The sequence below is a fragment of the Microcaecilia unicolor genome, chromosome 8 (genome assembly GCF_901765095.1).
Source record: "Microcaecilia unicolor chromosome 8, aMicUni1.1, whole genome shotgun sequence".
Classification (NCBI taxonomy): domain Eukaryota; kingdom Metazoa; phylum Chordata; class Amphibia; order Gymnophiona; family Siphonopidae; genus Microcaecilia; species Microcaecilia unicolor.
Window position 1 is genome coordinate 17,834,329 of NC_044038.1, and position 23,973 is coordinate 17,858,301.

The 23,973-nt window shown below is 43.8% G+C and overlaps 1 protein-coding gene across 3 annotated transcripts in view; it reads left to right on the plus strand.

Annotated features, from left to right (window-relative positions):
• MAD1L1 (mitotic arrest deficient 1 like 1) overlaps window positions 1-23,973 on the plus strand; it is a 1,314,438-nt gene that overhangs the window by 899,342 nt on the left and 391,123 nt on the right. The window contains exons 1-2 of one of the 3 annotated variants that reach the window (XM_030212097.1): window positions 9,063-9,090; window positions 22,897-22,985. The exons of 1 other annotated variant lie outside the window; for it this stretch is intronic. In XM_030212097.1, the coding sequence (XP_030067957.1) occupies window positions 22,909-22,985 (77 nt within the window). In that variant the 5' untranslated portion in view covers window positions 9,063-9,090; window positions 22,897-22,908. Of the gene's footprint in view, window positions 1-9,062; window positions 9,091-22,896; window positions 22,986-23,973 lie in introns of those variants that run through there. One more of the 3 variants, XM_030212096.1, reaches the window with a different exon arrangement.

Below are 23,973 nucleotides of genomic sequence, written 5' to 3' on the forward strand. Positions count from 1 at the left end.
GGCATAGTTTGCTACATTTCAACGTCAACACAATAAAACATTTTAGCAGACAGCATAGGGTGTAAGCAAATATGGAACACATAGGTAAGAGTAACACGAGTTAGAAAATAAGGGAACTAATTTAAAGACAGTTGCACGCAAAGTCGAAATGGTGTTTGAAAATCATCTTCGCTAGGGTAGAAGTGAATAAACATGTCCTGCTACAGTATGTGCAGCCGGTGTCACTCCCTGTGTGTGTGAGTGACACTAGCAAGTTAGTTACTTCTTCCATTAAAGGCCTGGATAAAGAGCCAAGCTTTCACCTGCTTCCTGAAGTAGAAGACTTGTGTTGAGTGAAGCCTTTCGGGGAGCCTATTCCAGAGTGTGGGGGTTACTCCAGAGAAGGCTCCCTGTTGGGTATCACATCCCGTGTTCTCCTTTAGAGGGGGGTGAGGTTAGGGATACTCCTTCAGGAGAACCTAAGTGATCCTGGAGGTGTGTAGAGCTAGATCCTTTTCTTCCAGTACTCTGGGCCATTTCCTTTAAGGGCCTTGAAGATCAAACAGTTTAAGTTAACTGTGTTTTGTAGTGGTTCTACACATCCTAATGTGAAAGTAGCTGCAAATTAAGTAGTGTCTAGTGCACTAAATAAGCTTCAAATAATTTGGGACTGCTTTTAAGAAAATTTAACAAAAGCCTTACAAGAGGCTAATTGAAAAGTTAAAATAGTCAGATATGGGATTGATGAAGATTTGCATATTGCTGCTTTTGAATCTTGGGATAGCAGCGTTGATGCTGTGAATTCTGATGATCCTTATAAACAATGTATGTAAATGTTTGGAAATGCCTGATAATGTTTTGAAAACATTTTTTGAAAGCACTTGGAAAGTTAATTGTTTGTTTACGGAAGTAGTTGCTGGGATAACATTCAGTGTAATGTGCATGGCCCAACAATTAACATGCGGACTTTGGACCCAAGGTGCTTTAGTCAAAGCCCCCCTTAATGTGCCTAAATACATGACAGACCTTATAGATCTGCCGATAAGAAACAAAGTCAGATCGTCAAGATCCTAACTAAACCCACACTACCCAAACTGCGAAGGACTGAAATACAAAACAACTTACGCATCCGGCTTCTCCTACATAAGCGCAAAACTATGGAATGGCCTCCCAAAGGCTGTGAAAACAATCCACGACCACCTGAACTTCAGGAAATTACTAAAAACCAACCTCTTCAAAACGGCTTATCCCAACGACCCCACGTAAACCTCTTCACCCAGCAACACAGCAAGACTATAATCGTACTGGACAACACGCAATCTTCATCCCTTCCGACCCTCACTTATACCTCATAGAACATATACACCTTGTATCTGTTACCATCCGACTAGGCAAATGCCTCTGACGGTACTATGTAAGCCACACTGAGCTTGCAAATAGGTGGGAAAAATGTGGGGTACAATGCAACAAATAAATAAATGTAACTTCTAGTAAAAAAGAAGTGTTGATTGTTACGATTTGCTGTGTCGCCTCTCACCATATATAGAATCTAGGGCTCTCTCCATGCCATTTCAGATCCCAGACAGACTGAGCAGAAGGTGAATTTGGGATTAAACTCTGATTGGCCATTGGGCTAGTGCCATGGCTCATTTGACTTGCTAATTTTTTTTATTTCAGATAATAGAAGTGAATGACACAATATACTGTTCTCAACCTCGCATGCAGTGTTTTCTAATTTGGCACCGGTGGAAGTTTGTATACATGGACTACAACTGAAAGCATTACAAAATGATGCATAAGATTGAGAGAGGTTGCAATAGCTTCGCTGGTTTCTGCTGTATTAAAAAAACAAAAAACGAAATAGTTTCCACTGAGCAGCAACTCCCTTACAGACCTAGCTAATATTTTGATTTGTTTTTCTGTGCGTCTTCTAAAGGGGGAGGGAAGGAGAGCTGCAGGTCTTGATCGTAAGCGAATGTTGCTAATGGAAAAGATAGCAGCTGCCTCATAACCAGCCTCCTCCTGAGAGAAGAGGAGGGGGAAGGGGCTGCTGCAGGCGTCGGGTGGTGACAGCCTCGTCTCCCTTGGCGCAGTATTCGTTTATAGCAAGCACCGTTAGTAATTACGCCTCTAATTTAGGAGAGCGAGTGGGAGAAAGGAATATAAATTTGAGTATTAACTTTAGAGATTGAAAATGGGGGAGAGTGAACCTTCTCTCCGGGAGATTATTTTTTTGGAATGAAAGAGTGTGACGTGCAGTATAAACTTGAAAAATTGCTCTCTTTAACAACAGAGAAAGGGGAAAAAAAAGACTAGCTAGGGTTAGATTTTATAGACCAAGGTAGACGTTGCCTTTCATTTTTAATTTCCAGGCTCTTGACTATCAGGGAAGTGTTTTTAGTTCTAACGCATTTCTTTGTGGTGAAATAGGGAGGCTTTATTACAAACCAGTTAGTTGGTGCTAATTGTGGGTAAATCTAACCCAATTATCTTGTGGGGGTTTTTTTTTACATCTATAAATACGTTTTTCGTTGAAGTGTGAAATAGGTAGTTTTAAAATGCAGTTATCGTGCATTCAATTTTCTGTTCCCTTGTTTCTTACAATGAGCAGTAGAGACCATAGTGAAGTTCTCCAAGAAAAATAAATACTCACTAATATCTTCATAGAATTATTTGTTCAAGAGTTGGTGGATAAAGTTGAGTGATATGTAATTCCACTAATGGTGTTACTGCTTTCTTTTGTTCTCTTGGTTTGTATCTTTCACAACCCATCATTACTTAACATAGTAGATGACGGCAGAAAAAGACCTGCACGGTCCATCCAGTCTGCCCAACAAGATAACTCATATTTGCTACTTTTTGTGTATACCCTACTTTGATTTGTACCTGTGCTCTTCAGGGCACAGACCGTATAAGTCTGCCCAGCACTATCCTCGCCTCCCAACCACCAGCTCTGCCTCCCAACCACCGGCTCTGGCACAGACCGTACAAGTCTGCCCAGCACTAACCCCGCCTCCCAACCACCAGTCCCGCTTCCCACCACCGGCTCTGGCACAGACCGTATAAGTCTGCCCAGCACTATCCCCACCTCCCAACCACCAGCCCCGCCTCCCGATCTTGACTAAGCTCCTGAGGATCCATTCCTTCAGCACAGGATTCCTTTATGCTTATCCCACGCATGTTTGAATTCCATTACCATTTTCATTTCCACCACCTCCCACGGGAGGGCATTCCAAGCATCCACTACTCTCTCCGTGAAAAAATACTTCCTGACATTTTTCTTGAGTCTGCCCCCCTTCAATCTCATTTCATGTCCTCTCGTTCTACCATCTTCCCATCTCCGGAAAAGGTTTGTTTGCGGATTAATACCTTTCAAATATTTGAACGTCTGTATCATATCACCCCTGTTTCTCCTTTCCTCCAGAGTATACATGTTTACTTCATCAAGTCTCTCCTCATACGTCTTGTAACGCAAATCCCATACCATTCTCGTAGCTTTTCTTTGCACCGCTTCAATTCTTTTTACATCCTTAACAAGATACGGCCTCCAAAATTGAACACAATACTCCAGGGACCATCTTAAAATTGAAGCACTGCCTGCTACTGTCTGTAGTGGTCTATCAGCTCATAGGATGGATGGAATATAAGGTGAGCCAGATGATGGTACAGGCATGTGCCTAGGGCCCAAAGCTTTGGGTTTTTTTTTTTTTTTTGGGGGGGTGCACTGTCAGATGAGCTCAGGATTCAGGAGGCTAGGATTTTCAGGATTCTACAAGTTTGTAAATTACCTGTCTCAAAGCGAGAAGGTTGCCTAAGTATTTGTATATTTTTTGCGTTTAGCCTTCGTAGCTTTTTAATCCTGCCCGTTCCAGTTCAGGGAATGTGATAAGACACAACCAATGGGAAAGCTTCCTTTTCACAGGAAGGAGGGACTGAGCTACAAAACTGGGGGGAAGCTGAGCTGTGCAGAGTGCCTTGGAAATACCCAGTGGAGCGAGTGAGGGGCTTAGGGGGAGAGGGATTGTTGAAAAGGAGTAGGAATTTAAGAAGAATGGGAAAAGTGTGAAGGGTCTGCAGCAGGCCAGAGTTGTGCACAAACAGATCAAGGTGTAAAAGATCTCCATTAGCTCAACAGGAAAGAACAAGCTGACTTCCTGACTACATTCAGAAGTTAGGCACATACTCATTACTGCTATCATACTCACAGCTAGGTTCTGCACTTTTCCCTTCTACTTCTGGAGAGGTGAGATGTAGGGAGGGAGGGAGGCAATGGTGAAATCTGGGGAGGTGTCCATGTTAGGATGGCACACAGACACATTTGCCAAGGACCCAATATAATTTTAATCCAGCCCTGAATGCAGGGAATTAGTCTGAGGTCTGTTTTAGAAACCTTCTTCCTAAGATCTGTAACAGAGTGGACACCCGGGAGGGAGTGGAAAACATGAAAAAGGATCTGAGGAAGCTAGAAGAATGGTCTAAGGTTTGGCAATTAAAATTCAATGCGAAGAAATGCAAAGTGATGCACTTAGGGAATAGAAATCCTCGGGAGACGTATGTGTTAGGCGGGGAGAATCTGATAGGTACGGCCGGGGAGAGGGATCTTGGGGTGATAGTATCTGAGGATCTGAAGGTGACGAAACAGTGTGACAAGGCGGTGGCCGTAGCTAGAAGGTTGCTAGGCTGTATAGAGAGAGTATGACCAGCAGAAGAAAGGAGGTGTTGATGCCCCTGTATAAGTCGTTGGTGAGGCCCCACCTAGAGTATTGTGTTCAGTTTTGGAGGCCGTACCTTGCGATGGATGTAAAAAGAATTGAAGCGGTGCAAAGAAAAGCTACGAGAATGGTAAGGGATTTGCGTTACAAGACATATGAGCAGAGACTTGATGACCTGAACATGTATACTCTGGAAGAAAGGAGAAACAGGGGTGATATGATACAGACGTTCAAATATTTGAAAAGTATTAATCCGCAAACGAACCTTTTCCGGAGGTGCGAAGGCGGTAGAACAAGAGGACATGAAATGAGATTGAAGGGGGGCAGACTCAAGAAAAATGTCAGGAAGTATTTTTCACGGAGAGAGTAGTGGATGCTTGGAATGCCCTCCCGCGGGAGGTGGTGGAAATGAAAATGGTAACAGAATTCAAACACACGTGGATAAACATAAAGGAATCCTGCTCAGAAGGAATGGATCCTAAGGAGCTTAGCCGAGATTGGGTGGCAGAGCCGGTGGCGGGAGGCGGGGATAGTGCTAGGCAGACTTACAAGGTCTGTGCCCTGAAAAGGACAGGTACAAATCAAGGTAAGGTATACACAAAAAGTAGCACATATGAGTTTATCTTGTAGGGCAGACTGGATGGACCATGCAGGTCTTTTTCTTGCCGTCATTTACTATGTACTATGTTAGGTAAAAGCTATATATGCAAAGCTGAAACATAGAAAAATGAAGGCAGATAAAGACCATATGGCTTATCCAGTCTGCCCATCCATGCCATCTACTCTCCCGATCACTCCCTTGGAGATCCTATGTTCTTGTCCCAAACTCTCTTGAATTTAGATTTCATCACCAATTCCATCTGGAGGCTGTTCCATGAATCCACCACCCTTTCTGTGAAGAAGTATTTTCTCAGGTTACTTCTGAGACCGTCCTCTTTCACCTTCAACCTATTCCCCCTTGTTCCAGAGCTTCCTTTCAGTTGAAAGAGATTCGCCTCCTGTGCATTTATGCCACAGAAGGTATTTAAGTGTCTCTATCATATCTCCTGCATTTCTTCCAAAGTACACATATTGAGATCTTTAAGTCTGTCCCCATACGCTTTATGACGAAGACCACTGACCACTTTAGTATCCACTCTCTGGACCAACTGCATCTTATTTGTATCTTTTTGAAGGTCGGTCTCCAGAATTATACACAATATTCCAAATAGAGCTGTATTAAATAGCATATTTTACTATTCGACCAAATACGAATAATGAAAAACATTATTCAGCCAAATACAAATAATGGGCATTGACCTTTAATATAATAAAAAATAAAAGAAGCAACGTGAAATCAGATGCAGTTATCCTGTTCCCCACCCCACTTTAGTTCTTTCCCCTTAGCTGTTCAACCACAGTCATGCTACACACAGTTTTTTTAACATTAGAACTGCTGCACAGGCTCTCTCCGTCTGCACTCAAGAGTTTAGAGCTGCTCCAGAGCCCAACATGATTTCAGCTGGCAGGGGGTACGCCTACCTAGCGGCACTTTCCCCAGTCCCAGCTCTCCTGTGCCCAATCAGACAGCAGGACTGCTGCTGGCATCACTGCAGGGGCTGGCTCTGCTCAGTGGCGTACTGAGGGCGGGGAGATCCGCCCAGGTGCAAGGAGCAGCCTTTCGACTGTCTGATCCGCTGGTTCCCTGCTCCCTTTGATGTTACTTCCTGTTCCGGGGCAGAGGGAGCAGGAACCGGCGGAGCCGACGGCCGTGCTACTGCTCTCCCCAACACCTCAGGAGGTAAGATCAATGCACCCGGGGGTGTATGTGTTTGGCGGTACTGCACCCCGGGGGGGGGGGGGGTGAGCGGCGGCAATCCTTCCCAGGTGGCAGCCAATCAAGGAACACCAATGTCTGTCCTGCCGGCAATGCTTCCAGTCCCTGGGAGTGGGCTTCCCCCAACCGTCACTGATTCTGCCGGACTTTTTACAACAAAGAGGCTGGGCTAAACAGGCAATCCCCACTGGCAGTGGTTGAGCAGGTGAGTGGGAAGGAACGAAAAGGGGTTTTGTGAGGTGTGGCAGGAGGGAGAGTGTGCACAGTGGAGCCTCGGATTATTTGCATTCAAACTGAAATCACTATTCGGCCGAATACAAATAATGTATTCGGGGCTGAATCAGTTTGATTACGAATATTTGGTACAGCTCAAATTCTAAATGAGCTATCACCAGAGTCTTATACAGGGGTATCACCTCCTCTTTCCTACTGGCCAGTCCTCTTGCTATGCATCCAAGCATCTTTCTAGCTTTTACCTTTGCCTTTTCAACTTGTTGGGTCACCTTAAGATCATCACATATGATCACATCCAAGTCCCCCCCCGCTCCTCTTTTATGCAGAAAAGTTCTTCGCTCCCTAAATTGTACCGTTCCTTCGGGTTTTTGCATTTTTAAAGATTAAATCTGTTTTCCCTTCTCTCTCTCTCTCAGCTCTGGCCCCGCCCTTGTGGAAACAGGAAATGAGGGCGGGACCAGAGCTGAGAGAGAGAGAAGGGAAAACGGAACTAAGCACCGAGCCTTCATGCTGCCGCCCTAACCCTGACAAGGTAAATAGATGACTTTTAAAATTTGGAGAGAGGGGGTCTGGAACTCGAAGGGAGGAGGGAACGGACTTCCGGTGGGTGAGACGACGGTGCGCGTGTCAACAGAGAGGGCTCTGCGTGCCCTCTCTGGCACGTGTGCCATAGGTTCGCCATCACTGTTCTATAACTTGTTTATGCCATTTGATGACTTTTTTTTTTCCATTTTTCTTTCTTGGCATTCGACGTCCTCTGTTTTTGAATTTTGACAGTGATAAAGGATATGGTATCTAAAGGCATTTTTGCATAATTAGAGCCCGATGCAGGCATAAGCTGAAACATGACCACGTCAGATTTTTGAGATTGGGAAATTCGTTTTATTTCACATTAAGATGTAATTACTTGCATGTACATGTGTTAAAACGACAATCTTTAGTTATGTTGGACCGTTCATAGTTCATTCCTTTGTACTGCTGCTTGTGCAGTCAGGACATATTTATCTCTGCTCCGTGTCCAGCCGAAGAAGCATTTCTCCATGGATGAGCAATGAGCCTTTTCTTTGTTTACTGATTACAGTAGCCTGTTAAGGATTGCTGTGGAAATGGTCTCCAGTAACATAATAGGTTTGTGGTCTAATTTAAACTCAGTTGAAGGAAAAATTGCTTAAGTTTGAGTGCTTCAGCTGTGGAATGAACTGCCGTTTTGAGATTGTATAACCACATCAGTATTGGTTTTAAAATTAGGACCGACTCACGTAGGTTGATGAGTTTGCCTAGATACTCACAATAAGAGTATGATTGAGAGAGAATTTGCTTAGATTACCTTCTCCGAGTCAGGTAATCATTTTTCAGCTGCGGGCCATTTCTAAACTTTTTTCTCCTCCTGGATCGCAACCCACAAATAAGTATAATGCAAAGAAGATTTTGTTAGGCTGGCTGTCTTCTTTTAGCCAAACTTATTGCTTAACTTTGCAAAACAAAAATCTGATCCGGGCAGCATTACTTTTCCATTCTTTTTTCTTTTGCATCGATCAGCGCGATATTCACTTACAGAACAGTCTGTTTTGTCAGTCGCTACAAGTGGAAAAATATGGATTCACAATAATATCAACATAATAGACAAAAACACACACAGCGTCAGTAATACATAGTAAAATCATTACTGAGCAAAATCAAGGACCCTCAAAAGCCAGTTGATTAAAAAAGGCCTTTAACTGTTTCCTGAAAGAGAGCACTGTTGTATTAGGCTAGACTCCTAAAGCTCTTGGCTTTGCGGTTGATGTCTGGCCAGGGGATTCCCTCCCCTGCTTCGCCAGGGGCAGTGGGGAGGGTCATGCAGTAGAAGAGGAGCTCGGGAGGCTTAGTCCTTCAGCATTTTAGCCAGCTGCTATACTACTGTTTATCATTTCTATAGCGCTACTAGATGTACGCAGCGCTGTGCACTTGAACATGAAGAGACAGTCCCTGCTCGAAAGAGCTTACAAATCCAATCAGGACAAACAGGACAAATAAGGGATAAGGTAATTACTAAGGTGGGAATGATAAAACATACATGGGTACTGTACAAGTGATTAGGGGTTAGGAGTTAAAAGCAGCATCAAAAAAAGTGGGCTTTTAGTCTAGATCTGAAGACGGCCAGGGATGGAGCTTGACGTACTGGCTCAGGAAGTCTATTCCAGGCATATGATGCAGCAAGATAAAAGGAACGGAGTCTGGAGTTGGCAGTGGAGCAGAAGGGTACAGATGAAAGAGATTTACCCAATGAACGGAGTTCCCGGGGAGGATTATAGGGAGAGATAAAAGTGGAGTGGAGTGGTACTGAGGAGCTGCAGAGTGAATGCACTTGTAAGTCAATCAGAGGAGTTTGAACTGTATGCGGAAATGGATAGGGAGCCAATGAAGTAACTTGAGGAGAGGGCTAATGTGAGCATAGCGATAATGCTGATGTGGAGTTTGTGGAGCCTGCTGCATGAGTATGGCAGTTAGCTTGTTTTGCCCTTTTTGCTTTCTCAGCAGGACGAAGTTTTAGAGATTTTGGAAGGTTCCTCTTTAGGCTCAGATGTACGTCCACTAGAGGCCTGTGTTCTTGCCGCAGCTGAGGAGGGGACAGTAGGCATCTTTACTTTAGACCATGTTTATAACATGTAGCATGAGGGGGGAGAAAAATCTCTCCCATTAGGGAACATGGACTGTATTTGTTTTCTAAATGTCAAATTTGTGTTTTGGAGCATCTCGAGAGAAAGGACGTTTCATATCTGTGGGACCACCGGAGTATTGTCCTTTTCAAACCTAATCAACCACCAAAGGAAGTGAAGTGGGCCACAAAGTGAAATGATGGAAGTAACATTATTGACAAGTTGTGTTTGACCTCGCTGCCTTCATCACAGGTCATCAAATGAGAAGTTCTGTCATATGATGCTTCTTATGGTACACAGTTCCCACATGGTCAAATATTGTTCGTACTGCAATCACCCCTGTCTTTCTCTACTGCTCGCTTCACTTCCTTTGGTGTTGGTTGATTGATGCTGTTATTATGTTCCCTCTGATTCTGTGTCCTTTTGAACCTCATGACTAGAGGGATCAGATGGTAAGCAGTTCTGACTTGAAACAAATTCTTTTCTTGGCCTATATCAGCTAAGGGGGGGAGGGGTCTGTAGCCAGGCTGGGCGGTAACCCTTGTGAACATGGAAAGTCAATTCCCATTTTTTGGCCCTCTCCATAACTAGAGTTACCATATGTCCGGATTTACCGGGCAGCCAGGCGGGTTTTGCCAATCTGCCCATTTGTCCAGAAATCCGGACAAACGGGCAGATTGCTAGCCTCCCCTCCCCTTAGTTACTACTGCCCTGGTGGTCTACTGACCTCTTCCGCCTTCGGGGCAAGAAAGAGTCCCCTCTTTCCTGCCCGGAGCGCTGCCCTGCATGCATCCTTCCTGGTGGTGATCTCGGCGCCGATTCATAATGGCCGCTGAGAGTTGAAGTGACCTCGCGAGACTTCAACTCTCGGCAGCCATTTTGAATCGGCGCCGAGATCACCAACAGGAGGAAGGATGCATGCAGGGTAGCGCTCCGGGCAGGAAAGAGGGGGCTCTTTCCTGCCCCGAAGAGGTCACTAGACCACCAGGTCAGTAGTAAGGGGAGGGGGGTGACGGGGTGTGTGACAGGGGGGAGGGGGTGGGGTGGGGTATGAAAGGGGCGGGGTGTGGTGGGGGCAGGGCATGTGTCCTTTTGGGGGGACAAAATATGGTAACGCTATCCATAACTAGTAACTAATGTAACTTGTGTCATAAAGGTCCATCGCTTGTCTTGCACAGACAACCAGTGTTCAATTGGGTAGCTGCATTCTGAAATGTATTGTCCCCCCCCCCCCCCCCCCATGCATTTCCAGAATATACCCACTTAAAGTACACTGCAGTAACCATTACTAGTATAAAAGTGTTCTAGATGAAATTTAAAAAAAAGGGCAAATAAAAACAAAAGCATAGTGAGGAACAGAACTATGGGATTTACAGGAAATGTATAAAATATGCTTCACTCATTCCCTCTTTATATCATGTTTGCACTCTTGTATAAATGCTTGAGTTAGATTTTATAAGCTAAGCCATGTGGTCTTTGTGTGGTTCCTCTAACTTTGTTTTCCGTGTTCTCTTGAGAGAAGGTAACCTCCAGTGCCCCACAGATTGTCAGAAAGTCTCTCGTCCTCCTTATTTCAACAATCTTATATACATTTAACTGCTTTAGACTCTGACCTTTTCTACCCCTCCCCAACCAACAGCAGCCGTCTCCTTGATTTATCTGGCCTTGTCAGTGAGCAGGTGGCAGTCTAACTCAAGGCCAAGAGTGTGATGAATGTGATATTCTACAGCCCTTCAGCTTCGGATGCTATCCACATACCGCCCCCCCCCCTCCCCCCCAAAAAAGCACAAAATAATAACAAACTCCTCAACGTTCTAGTGGAGATGGGAAGCGAGGAAGTGTATAATGAATTTGCTTTCATGACAGAGGCAGACTGGAATTAAGTTCTGCTGTGGACCCTCGATTTACAGTCTTACAATTATATATATAGGATGCTTCCTGTTTCTTCCAGTCGGCTCTGATGGACTAGACTGAGCTGGACTGCAGATAAGCAGCATAATCAGAAAATTGAGGAAAACATTTCTTGGTGTGATAATCTTATCGGCTTGTTAATAAATAGCAACATTTTAGAGCACAGAGTTGCGAGTCTGCTGTTCTTTTTTCCCTTGGTCTGGGAGAGAATTCAGCATTAGGAGGGTTATAGAGGAAATTCGAGTACTGGTCTCCCTGCTTACTACCACTCCCCCCCCCCCCCCCCCCCCGCCTCCACACACTTACACTCCTGAGGAATAAATGTGAGGTTTGACTCTTTTGCCATCACAATTGCATAGTGCTTGCTTGTAATATTAGATCTGTTTTTTATTCACTGTAATCAGTAAACAGGAGATTGTATGGAGACACACTCAACAAATCAACACCAAAAAAATCTCTAGCAATATTGTATATATATGTTTATAGCCTTAACTATAGCTCATAGAAAAAGAAGGAAAAAGCCTCGAATAGCTCTACGTGTGATCAAGGTCAATACGAGCTTTCAAATCGTCATAGGCATAGAAAAAACCTTCCCTCCAATATTTTTAATTTCAACATCATTAACAGTTCACAAAAACACTTCTTTGGAGTTGAATTTGTCTTCAGACTATATCCAAGTCCAGTGGCCAAAATTTCGTCTAGTAGCTTCAGGGTATCATGAAAATAGGCAATAGATTGCAATAAACTAAGTGTACCAATCTATCTGTTTTTTACTTATTAGTGTTTCCATTTATGAGACCCTCTTAAAAAAAAAAGGACCTTTTGTTACCAGTGTATCTTCTTTACGCCCTCTTGAGTTTATAGATTCTTGAGTAAGGAGTAATGCTATATCTTCTTTGAGAAAGGGGAGGGGGTATCAGTTCAAATTTCATCCAACTAACTCTTCCTTGATAAATCCCCCCCATCTCTGCAATGTTACTGAGGATTACAGTGGACTTGACCCTGACGCAGCATCTGCGAAACGTGCCGCATGTCGGTCACATTTAAAAATGGCTTTCATTATTTCACAACATGGGTACTGTACGAGTGATTAGGGATTAGGAGTTAAAAACAGCATAAAAAAGTGGGCTTTTAGCCTAGATCTGAAGACTGCCAGGGATGGAGCTTGACGTACTGGCTCAGGAAGTCTATTCCAGGCATATGGTGCAGCAAGATAAAAGGAACGGAGTCTGGAGTTAGCAGTGGAGGAGAAGGGTGCAGATAAGAGAGATTTACCCAGTGAATGGAGTTCCCGGGGATGAATGTAGGGAGAGAGGAGAGTGGAAAGGTACTGAGGAGCTGCAGAGTGAATGCACTTATAGGTCAATAAGAGGAGTTTGAACTGTATGCGGAAATGGATAGGAAGCCAGTGAAGTGACTTGAGGAGAGGGCTAATATGAGCATAACGACACTGGCGGAATATTAGTCATGCAGCAGAATTTTGAACAGATTGAAGAGGAGAGAGATGGCTAAGTGGGAGACCTGTGAGAAGCAAGTTCAATAGTCTAAGCGAGAGGTGATAAGAGAGTGGATGAGGGTTCTGGTAGTGTGCTCAGAAAGGAAAGGGCGAGTTTTGGTGATATTTTAGAGAAAGAAATGACAGGTTTTAGCAGTCTGCTGAATATGTGCAGAGAAGGAGAGGGAGGAGTCGAAGATGACCCCAAGGTTACGAGCTGATGAGACAGGAAGGATGAGAGTGTTATCCACAGAAATAGAGAATGGGGGAGGAGGAGAGTTTGGTTTAGGGGGAAAAATAAGAAGCTCAGTCTTGGTCGTGTTTAGTTTCAGATGGCGGTGAGACATCCAGGCAGCAATGTCAGACAGGCAGGCTGATACTTTGGCCTGGATTCCTGCTGAGATTTCTGGTGTGGAGAGGTAGATCTGGGCGTCATCAGCGTAATGATGATACTGAAAACCATGGGATGAGATCAGAGTTCAGTTAAATGATTGTTTTCCCCTGGTGATAGCCTAGATTAACGTGGAATAAACTTGTGCCGATCATAAAGACTGAGGGGTCCTTTTACTAAGGTGTGCTGAAAAATGGCCTTCGGTAGTGTAGATGTGTGTTTTGGGCACACACAGAATTATTTTTCAGCGCACCTACAAAAATGCTTTCTAAAACTTTTTGCCAAAAATGGACGTGCAGCAAAATGAAAATTGCCACGCGTCCATTTTCGGTCTGAGACCTTACCGTCATCCATTGACCTAGCAGTAAAGTCTTATATGGTAACTGGGCACTAATGACCTATGCGCATCAAATGCCACTTGGCGTGTGCGTCCGTTACATATGGCAGAAAATAAAAATGATTTTTTTTGGCCACGCGTATCAGATGCGTGGCAAAAATGAAATTACCACCAGAGCCACGCGGTAACTCCATTTTGATGCGCGTTGGGCGCACGTAGACGCTTACGCGGCTTAGTAAAAGGGCCCCTGAGTTCCTGTGCATTAGTCTTTCTGCATTACTCAAGCGTCGTAATGCAAAACTGAAGGGCCCTTTTACTAAGCAGCGGTAAAAAGTGGCCTGCGGTAGTTTGGACGTGTGAAATTGGCGTGTGTTGGGCCATTTTGTTTTACTGCGGCCAGGAAAAAAGTGTTTTTTTTTATTTTTTTATTGGGACCGTAAATGGCCATGCGCTAAAATGAAAAGTAGCACACGGCTATTTACTGCCTGAGCCTTTACCGCCACCCATTGACCTAGCAGTGAGGGCTCACACACTACTAGTGCAATAATCATGGAACGCGCGCTAATGTGACCACGCTGCTGATTACTGCCAGGAATGCAGTTGAAAATAGAAAACTATATTCTACCATGGGAAACAGTGTTCGCTAACTTCAGAATTGCCGCTGGGCGCCCGTGCTGTCACGGCAGTAGTGCCGCTTTGGCATGCACTACCTGTGCATTAACCCTCCCGCTGCTTAGTAAAAGGGCCCCTGGTTAAGAACATGGGTGTAAATTTGGATTCCCAACTGCCATTAAAAGTTCATATCGGAAACGTTGTTGAAAAGGCTTTTTTTTAAAGTTATGATTGGTTAGGCAAACTAAACACTCTGGCTCATCTACTGAGTAGAGAATGACACGGGGACAAAGTTTGTCCTTGCCCCGTCCCTGTAGGTTCTGTCTCCGTCCCCGCCCCATCCTCGCCCCGTCCCTGCAGGTTCTGTCTCTATTCCCGCCCCTTCTCCGCAGCTTCTGTCTCCATCCCCGCAGGCCTTCTCTCCGTCTCCGCCCTATCCCCGCAGGTTCTGTCACTGCCCCGTCCCCGCTCCGTCCCCATGGGCTCTGTCCTCATCTGCAGAAGCCTTGAACAATTATGATTTTATATTTAAATCTGTACAAATAGAAAGCAATAACAGTGAGCATCTATAATAAGCTTCTTCACCACCACCCTCTACCCTTCCAGCCCCAACAATAGCTGATTTCTTCTACCCCAAGGAATCCTAATCCACCCTGTTAAAATATCCAGGGATATAAAATACAACCCGTTCTGTATGCCCTAGAGGGGAGAAATATGTCCTATGAAGCACTGTTATGATTTTTTAATCTGTGGATGAATAAGAAGTCATCATCAATCTCAGGATTCAATCTAGCTCTCCTGTCTTCCACAATCCTTTCCTGCAATAGAAGATGTCTTCTCAGAAGAAAAGTGGAGTGGAGGAGTGGCCTATTGGTTAGGGTGGTGGACTCTGGTCCTGGGGAACTGAGGAACTGAGTTCGATTCCCACTTCAGGCACAGGCAGCTCCTTATGACTCTGGGCAAGTCACTTAACCCTCCATTGCCCCATGTAAGCCGCATTGAGCCTGCCATTAGTGGAAAGCACAGGGTACAAATGTAACAAAAATAAAATAGATACTATTGGAGATTCTACATGGAATGTTGCTATTCCACTAACAACATTCCATTTAGAAGGCTGCGCAGGCTTCTGTTTCTGTGAGTCTGACGTCCTGCACAGAAGCAGAAGCCTGCGCGGCCACATTGGTGATCTGCAAGGGCCGACTTCTACATGGAATGTTGCTAGTGGAATAGCAACATTCCATGTAGAATCTCAAATAGTAGCAACAGTGGAGGAGTGGCCTAGTGGTTAGGGTGGTGGACTTTGGTCCTGAGGAACTGAGTTTGATTCCCACTTCAGGCACAGGCAGCTCCTTATGACTCTGGGCAAGTCACTTAACCCTCCATTGCCCCATGTAAGCTGCATTGAGCCTGCCATGAGTGGGAAAGCGCGGGGTACAAATGTAACAAAAATAAAATAGATACTATTGGAGATTCTCCATGGAATGTTGCTACTCTTGGAGATTCTACATGGAATGTTGCTACTCTTGGAGATTCTACATGGAATGTTGCTATTCCACTAGCAACATTCCATGTAGAAGGCTGCGCAGGCTTCTGTTTCTGTGAGTCTGACATCCTGCACGTACGTGCAGTAAGACTCACAGAAGCAGAAGCCTGCGCAGCCACATTGGTGATCTGCAAGGGCCGACTTCTACATGGAATGTTGCTAGTGGAATAGCAACATTCCACGTAGAATAACAGTGGAGGAGTGGCCTAGTGGTTAGGGTGGCAGACTTTGGTCCTGGGGAACTGAGGAACTGAGTTCGATTCCCACTTCAGGCACAGGCAGCTCCTTGTGACTCTGGGCAAGTCATTTGACCCTCCATTGCCCCATGTAAGCCGCATTGAGTCTGCCATGAGTGGGAAAGTGCGGGGTACAAATGTAACAAAAAAAAAAAAGATGTGCTGGTAGCAGGATGTACAGGATCCCCCCATGCAAATTTTGCTAGTTGCAGCCAGCATGTTTGCTTGTTTTTCCAAAAAAATCAAAATATCGTTGTCTGCATCACTCAAACATAAATAACTGTCCAGTTCATTAACAGGCTTCAAAGTAGAAAATGAGACAGGGACAAAGTTTGTCCCCGCCCCGTCCTCGCAGTTACTGCGGGTCCCCATGTCATTCTCTACTACTGAGTTTGTGCTGGTCCACATCCATTAGTACTTTTATTGTTTTAATGCTCTGTATCCCGGCCTTTCTGTGTCGTCTTTAAAAGCCTTGCTGATTGGTTCAGAACTCCACTGCAAGATTTCTGTCGTGCTGCAGGATGCATCATTGGACTTCCCTGTACAGTATTTAGCTACCCTACATTTCTTAGCAGTTGGTCAGTGAACAGCATTTAGAATCTGTACCCAGGTTTTCTGAGCATCGATTAGTGAGGTCCAGGTTACCTGAATGCAACAGTTAACTGGGGGATAAGTAGCATGGGACCTTGCTGCATTTTGGGATTCTGTTGGTTACTGGATAGGTCTCTGTTAGAAATAGGATACTGGGGGGGGCCCTTTTACTAAACCGCGTAAGCGCATGCCCAATTCGCTCCAAAATGGAGTGGCTCTTGCGGTAGTTTCATTTTTTGCGCGCGTCCGATACACGTGTCTGAAAAATAATTTTTATTTACAGACGCACGTAGGTCATTACCACCCGGTTACCGTGTGAGACTTTACTGCTAGGTCAGTGGCTGGCAGTAAGGTCTCAGAGCCAAAATGGATACACGGCAATTTTTGCTGCACATCCATTTTAGGTAAAAATTTTATAAAGGCATTTTTTGCAGGTGCGCTGAAAAATGATCCTACATGCACCTACACTACCACAAGCCATTTTTCAGCGCACCTTAGTAAAAGGACCCCTGTGGCAGTGTGGCGATTCTTATGTCCTTATGAAACATTGGCCTTATTGATACAAATGCAAACTTTGGGACTTTCTGGTGCAACCAGTTCCTGATTCCCCCTGCAACTTTTGTCCAAACTGCTATCTGTAACGCTGCATTTTCTGATGCTGGGCTGCACCTCTACTGCTATCACTATTACTGTTAACTTGTGATTTCTGCAGTGCAGCTAGACATACTCAGCACTTTATACAAACCCATAAGAAACCATGGAATTCCCTTCCTTTCTCTTTGAGAACACAGCGTGATTGTTAATTGTTTCAGGAATAGTAAAACTTTTTGTTGTTTGCTCAGGCCTTTGAGTGATACAAAATTCAGTATATGTTCTGTCATATTTAGATTTGATTTCAGATGCAGTATAAGGATTGCATTTTGATTTTTAATTCTTTTACTGTGTATTTTATTTATTGTTCGTTGATTATATTGTAATCCACTGAATACCAGCCGTTTTCATCATGCAAAATATAGATGTTGATAAAATAAATTAATCGACTCCATTGCCAATATGTAGATACAAGGCAGCCATAAAATTGGTTTGGACTTGCTGTATATTTTTATGGATAGCTTGTATGACAGAATTGGGCATTTGATTTTACTGAATATTAATATATAATGTAAAAAATGCAGAGAGAATAGTTTGTTGCACTACTAAAGGACCTTGAAAAATTAGTGTTTAGGGGTTAGCAAATGATCTTTGATGCCTTGATATTCTGATATTTTTCTGACCACTGTTTTATTAGCTTAGACGGAACTTTTGAGATTGAATGTGTTAGGTTTTAAGGCCTCCGTTGTCACGTTAGACAATATGAGATAGAGAGGATTTTTAAAGTGTCCAAACTGATAGAATTCTGGTTTTTCGTATGGTAACGTTTTGACAATGTCTGTATGTGGACAAGAGTATCTGCTAAATCTAGGCTTTTGAGCAGTTGGATACCCATAATATTCTGTGCATCTTCCGACATCAGGATTTAATGATGGCAGAGTACTCTATCCATTGTATGGATTTTCCTAGGATATATAAAAATCTGACACATAGTAACATAGTAGATGACGGCAGAGAAAGACCTGCACGGTCCATCCAGTCTGCCCAACAAGATAACTCATATTTGCTGCTTTTTGTGTATACCCTACTTTGATTTGTACCTGTGCTCTTCAGGGCACAGACCGTATAAGTCTGCCCTGCACTATCCCCGCCTCCCAACCACCAGCCCTGCCTCCCAACCACCAGCTCTGGCACAGGCACAGACCGTATAAGTCTGCCCAGCACTATCCTCACCTCCCCAGCACCATCCCTGCCTCCCAACCACCAGCTCTGGCACAGGCACAGACCGTATAAGTCTGCCCAGCACTATCCTCACCTCCCCACCACCATCCCTGCCTCCCAACCACCGGCTCTGGCACAGACCGTACAAGTCTGTCCAGCACTATCCCCGCCTCCCAACCACCAGTCCCGCTTCCCACCACCGGCTCTGGCACAGACCGTATAAGTCTGCCCAGCCCTATCCCCGCCTCCCAACCATCAGCCCCGCCTCCCGATCTTGACTAAGCTCCTGAGGATCCATTCCTTCGGCACAGGATTCCTTTATGCTTATCCCACGCATGTTTGAATTCCGTTACCATTTTCACCTCCACCACCTCCCGTGGGAGGGCATTCCAAGCATCCACTCTCTCTGTGAAAAAATACTTCCTGACATTTTTCTTGAGTCTGCCCCCCTTCAGTCTCATTTCACGTCCTCTCGTTCTACCGCCTTCGCACCTCCGGAAAAGGTTCGTTTGCGGATTAATACCTTTCAAATATTTGAACGTCTGTATCATATCACCCCTGTTTCTCCTTTCCTCCAGAGTATACATGTTTAGTTCAGCATGACACAAATATATATGCAAATACCAGCTGCTTCGTAAAGATAGGTCTGGAGACATGGTCGCTCATGAATGTTTCAGAAACTGAATAGCAGGTGGTAGCATTGCAACAGTTTTGATGGCAACATTATTAAGTCTTAATTTATGAAGTAGTGAAGAGGTTCACATAAAACTAATTGTCCCTTCAAATAAATAGTATGCTATTTTAATTTCTTTGTGTAATAGCATACTGGGATTTAATCAAAAGACAGAAAGCTCAATCTAACTGATGTGTCTGGAGAGTATACTGCTATATGCAGAGGATGTGCTAAATCCGCTTAAGACTGTTCCAGTTTAGTTAAATCAGTGTCCTTCAGTGCAAGGTCTTGGGTCGACCGCCATCATCATTCCGCTACTCTCAGCCTCACTACCTAAGCTTGTGATAGAAAAAGGGAAGTGGATGGGTGAAAAAGCTGTATGCTTAAAGGACAAAGCATTTCTCAAGAGAAGAAGAAAATGCGTTTGGAAACGCCCACTTCCTTGAGGACACCCTAATGAAAAGTTTGAGCTAGAAGGTACGGATGTCATTGACACACCCTGGTCAGCGGTGTTGCAACCCCATATGGGGAGATATTTGGTAGCCCTCCTTCAGCTCGTTTGGATCCATAGTGGCCCCAATTTAAAAAACGATTAGTGAAGACCACCCAGCTAGCTGGCACCTCGTACATTTCTGGAAAAGTAGAATAGAAAAACTCTTCCTTCCCTTTCCTCCACCATCCCTGCCATACTGACGGTTCTCCTTCTAAAAAGAGAATAACATAGCTTAAGAAATCTCTCATGGACTTCATTTGGAGGAAACTCTAAAGGTAAATTCTAATGCCCATAAGTACGTTGACAGGGATCATCAACTGTGGCATGTCTGCATGATTTATACTTAGAAATGTATAGTGGTCCCCTGTGCTTGCCCTATGACTCTCAGGACTAGATGAGTTGAGATCACAGAGCAGGGAGCTGATGGACCATAATTCAGGGCTTACGTCAAATGCAAGAACTGCCAACATGATAGCACCAAAATTTTGGAAAACAAGGAGTACTATTACTACTATTTAGCATTTCAATAGCGCTACAAAACGTATGCAGCGCTGCACAAACATAGAAGGAAGACAGTCCCTGCTCAAAGAGCTTACAATCTAGTAGACAAAAAAATAAAGCAAACAAATCAATTAATGTGTAGAGGAAAGAGGAGAGGAGGGTAGGTGGAGGCGAGTGGATACAAGTGGTTACAAGTCAAAAAACAATGTTAAAGAGGTGCGCTTTCAATCTAGATTTAAAGATGGTCAAGGATGGGGCAAGACTTAGGGGCTCAGGAAGTCTATTCCAGGCGTAGGGCGCAGCAAGACAGAAGGAGCAAAGTCTGGAGTTGGCAGTAGCGGAGAAGGGAACAGATAAGAAGGATTTATCCAGGGAACGGAGTGCACGGGAAGGGGTGTAGGGAAGGGCGAGTGTGGAGAGAGACTGGGGAGCAGCAGAGTGAGTACATTTATAGGTTAGTAGAAGAAGTTTGAACAGGATGCGAAAACGGATAGGGAGCCAGTGAAGCGACTTGAGGAGAGGGGTAGTATGAGTAAAGCGACCCTGGCGGAAGACGAGACGGGCAGCAGAGTTTTGAACCGAGCTGGTGCTTTACCCGATTCGCTGGCTTGGAAAGAGAAAGCCAAGTGCATGTTGAAGAAAATCAGGTTGGCGCTTACTTGGAAAATATCTCCCTGGTCTCATGTTGCTCCGTGTAGAAGCATGACTGCAAATAAAGACCAAATGGTCTATCCACACCATCCTCTATCTCCTTTCTCTGAGTTCCACGCTTTCTTGAATTCGGATACAGTATCGTCTCCACCGCCTCCACCAGGAAGCCCGTTCCACGCATCCACCATATCTGTTATTTACCAACTTTTTAGTCATTAGATATACTCGATAGCTCCATTTGGTCTTTCTCTGGATTTAAAATCATCCCTTTGCTTGGCTTTATAGGAATCTGGTAGCATAACATATCTCTTTCTTGGACGTGGCAGTATTTAGTGCATTAACGTACCTCTGTCTTATGCATCAGTTTTATCAGTGCAGGCGCACATTGCTTTCCTAGTCCCTATTTGCCTGAACAGCAACTAAAAACAGTCTTTAGTTGTGCTTTTGTGTAATTTCTGTTAGACTTTAATGCGTAGTCTTGCAAGAGCTGCTGATGCAGCAGCTCCTTTGATCATGGTATGCGGCAGATGCCGGAGCCTGGGGTATGTCACCTGCAGATGGGTTTTAGAGAGATTATGCTGTCTAGGCTTGAAGGGGATTCATTCAGTGCTCTTGGTATTGTTACATTTTCTTATATTCAAGTGGAAGTGTTTCTAAACTTAGCAAGGGGGCCCCAGGTAATGACTAGGAAGGAGGCATGAACTGACAGAAACTGGCTTTTCTCTGTCTCATTTGGTAAAAGGAGATGAAAGCTGAAGTTTTGACTGATCCAATATGTGAAAAGTAGAACTATCTAATTTACGTGCAGCCCAGGGAGTCTATTGAGAAGGATTGGACATTAATGGGAAGTGGAGGTAACCTGGAGAAGCAAAACCCCCGCCAGAGATTTCTCTTACTTTAAGTGAGTCAGTCCTGAGAAGTCACTCTTCTATTTCATGTATATTGTGACAAACAAGTTTCCTCCTTGCCCTGGTAATTGTCACTTGGAAATTGGATTTGCTTTCCCCCTGCGTTTGAGAAGAAGTGGCAGGTAGAATAAAGGATGAGAGGTCAGAATTCAAGTACAAGGATTACGTTTTCTTCTTTATATGTAGTAGTATTGGGTGCAGAATGACTGGCCTTTGATCTAGAGACTATGGGACGCTTTTACTAAGCTGCGTAGGCAGGTATTCACGTCCTATGCACATCAGTTTGGAGTTACCGCCCAGCTACGATGTGGCCCGGGCGGTAATTTCTTTTTTTTACGTACGCCCGCTAAGTGTGCCTGGAGATAATTTTTTATTTTCCTGCGCGCGGCGGAAACCGGGCGGTAATCGTCATTCTACATGTGTAGACAATTACTGCACGGTTAACACGTTGAGACTATCAAGCTCATTTTCAAAGCACTTAGCCTCCCAAAGTTCCATAGAAACCTATGGAACTTAGCCTCCCAAAGTGCTTTGAAAATATGCCTCCTTACCGTTAAGTCAACGGACTGCAGTAAGGTCTCAGACCCAAAATGGACACGCGCCAATTTTTCTTTTGCCGCACGTCCATTTTCGGCAAAAATTTTTTTAAATGCCTTTTTTTACAGGTGCGCTGAAAAATGGATCTGCTTGCGCCCAAAACACGCGCCTACACTAGCGCAGCCCATTTTTCAGTGCACCTTAGTAAAAGGACCCTTGTATGTATATGAATTCTATGGGTTGTATATGACACAAACAGAGAGGGTAAAACAGCATACAACCAAAGTATACAAACAAAAAAAAGCAACACTGGGCCTTCAAGACTAGGACACAGGAGTACTTTATTGACATGTGACCCGACACAGGCTGTGTTTCGGCATCAAAATTATATTTCTGCAGTGGATAAATTGTGTAGGTCAAAAGCCTCAACACAGTAAGGTGTTGTTATACAAAATATTCGCTACAGTGCGAAAAAGTGGGCTCTTGCAAAAGCCTTCTCCTGTGCACGAACAGCCGATTAAAACAGCTATTGGCTATTCGTGCACAGGAGAAGGCTTTTTCAAGAGCCCACTTTTTCGCGCTGTAGCGAATATTTTGTATAACAACACCTTAATGTGTTGAGGCTTTTGACCTACACAATTTATCCACTGCAGAAATATAATTTTGACCTGACGCCGAAACACGGCCCGTGTCGGGTCACATGTCAATAGAGTACTCCTGTTGTCCTAGTCTTTGAAGGCCCAGTGTTGCTTTTTTTGTTTGTATGGGTCGTATATGTACGTCTATTCATGATGGCTTACTTAAACATCTTCACTTTTCCAACAGCTGGAAGCCGAAATGAACATCTTAAAATCTCAGATGGGCGTCATGGATCAGAGTGCTTTTGTTACCAATGAGGAGGTGAACTCTCTCAGGTGAGATGAGAGCTTTAGGGCTGAAGTATTTGGTTTTTATAATCACTGACCTGCTGTTCAGGACACTAGTGACAATTCAGAACTCTGTGAAGATAGAAAGGAAGTATAGAAAAAAGAGTTTTAACATTAGCAGTGGAACGAAGAGAATGTTTCCTAGATGAACTTGAGCTTTTAATGTTGTTTGTGTTTTCAAAAAAATATATATATTCAAAGCAGTTTATAGTAGCAACATCGTAAATATCAAAACTCTCCACATTACAATCCTACCTGACCAATTGATACAGCAAATGAAGTTCTACATGAGTAGGAAACGGTTAAGATTTTGAAAATGATAACAGACCAGAAAAATTTGAACAAAATGAATAATATTACAGATGATTAATATCGAGATTGTTGTTTTCCCAGAGTTCCGGGTATGACTCCTAAAGTTTTTTCCTCTGAAATGATTCCTCTTAGTATATTTATTCAAAAGGAGTGAAGCCTGTGAAACTGGGATTACCTTAATCAGTGGGAATTGGACTAGAGATTCAAGTGTTTTTTATTGTTAAATAATTTCTGGTTTTAAAAGAGAAAAAAATGAAATCAGGTGTATTATTTCCACTAATATTGGACAATAAGTATGTTTGCAACGAAATTAATTGACTATACACCGTCTTGGGTTTGAAGACGCCAACCAGACGATCAATGTGGAATAATGATTCAGATAAATAATAACTGGAGATAATCAGGTTAATACCACTTTTTCTTTGTTTACTGTTGTTTAAATTGATCTCCTTGTCTTGTTTCACTCTCCCTATTTATTTTGTTGTCTAAGAAAGAGAAAGATTGTATATAATCCATTTATCTAGTTGAGATTGTTTTCCTCTAATATTGTATTAATGTACAGTCATCTCTGTATTACTGTTTGCAAATGACCCTTGTAAAATGAAAAATTATAAATAAATGATTTAAAATATCAAACAATCCTACCTGACCTGCAAACCAAATC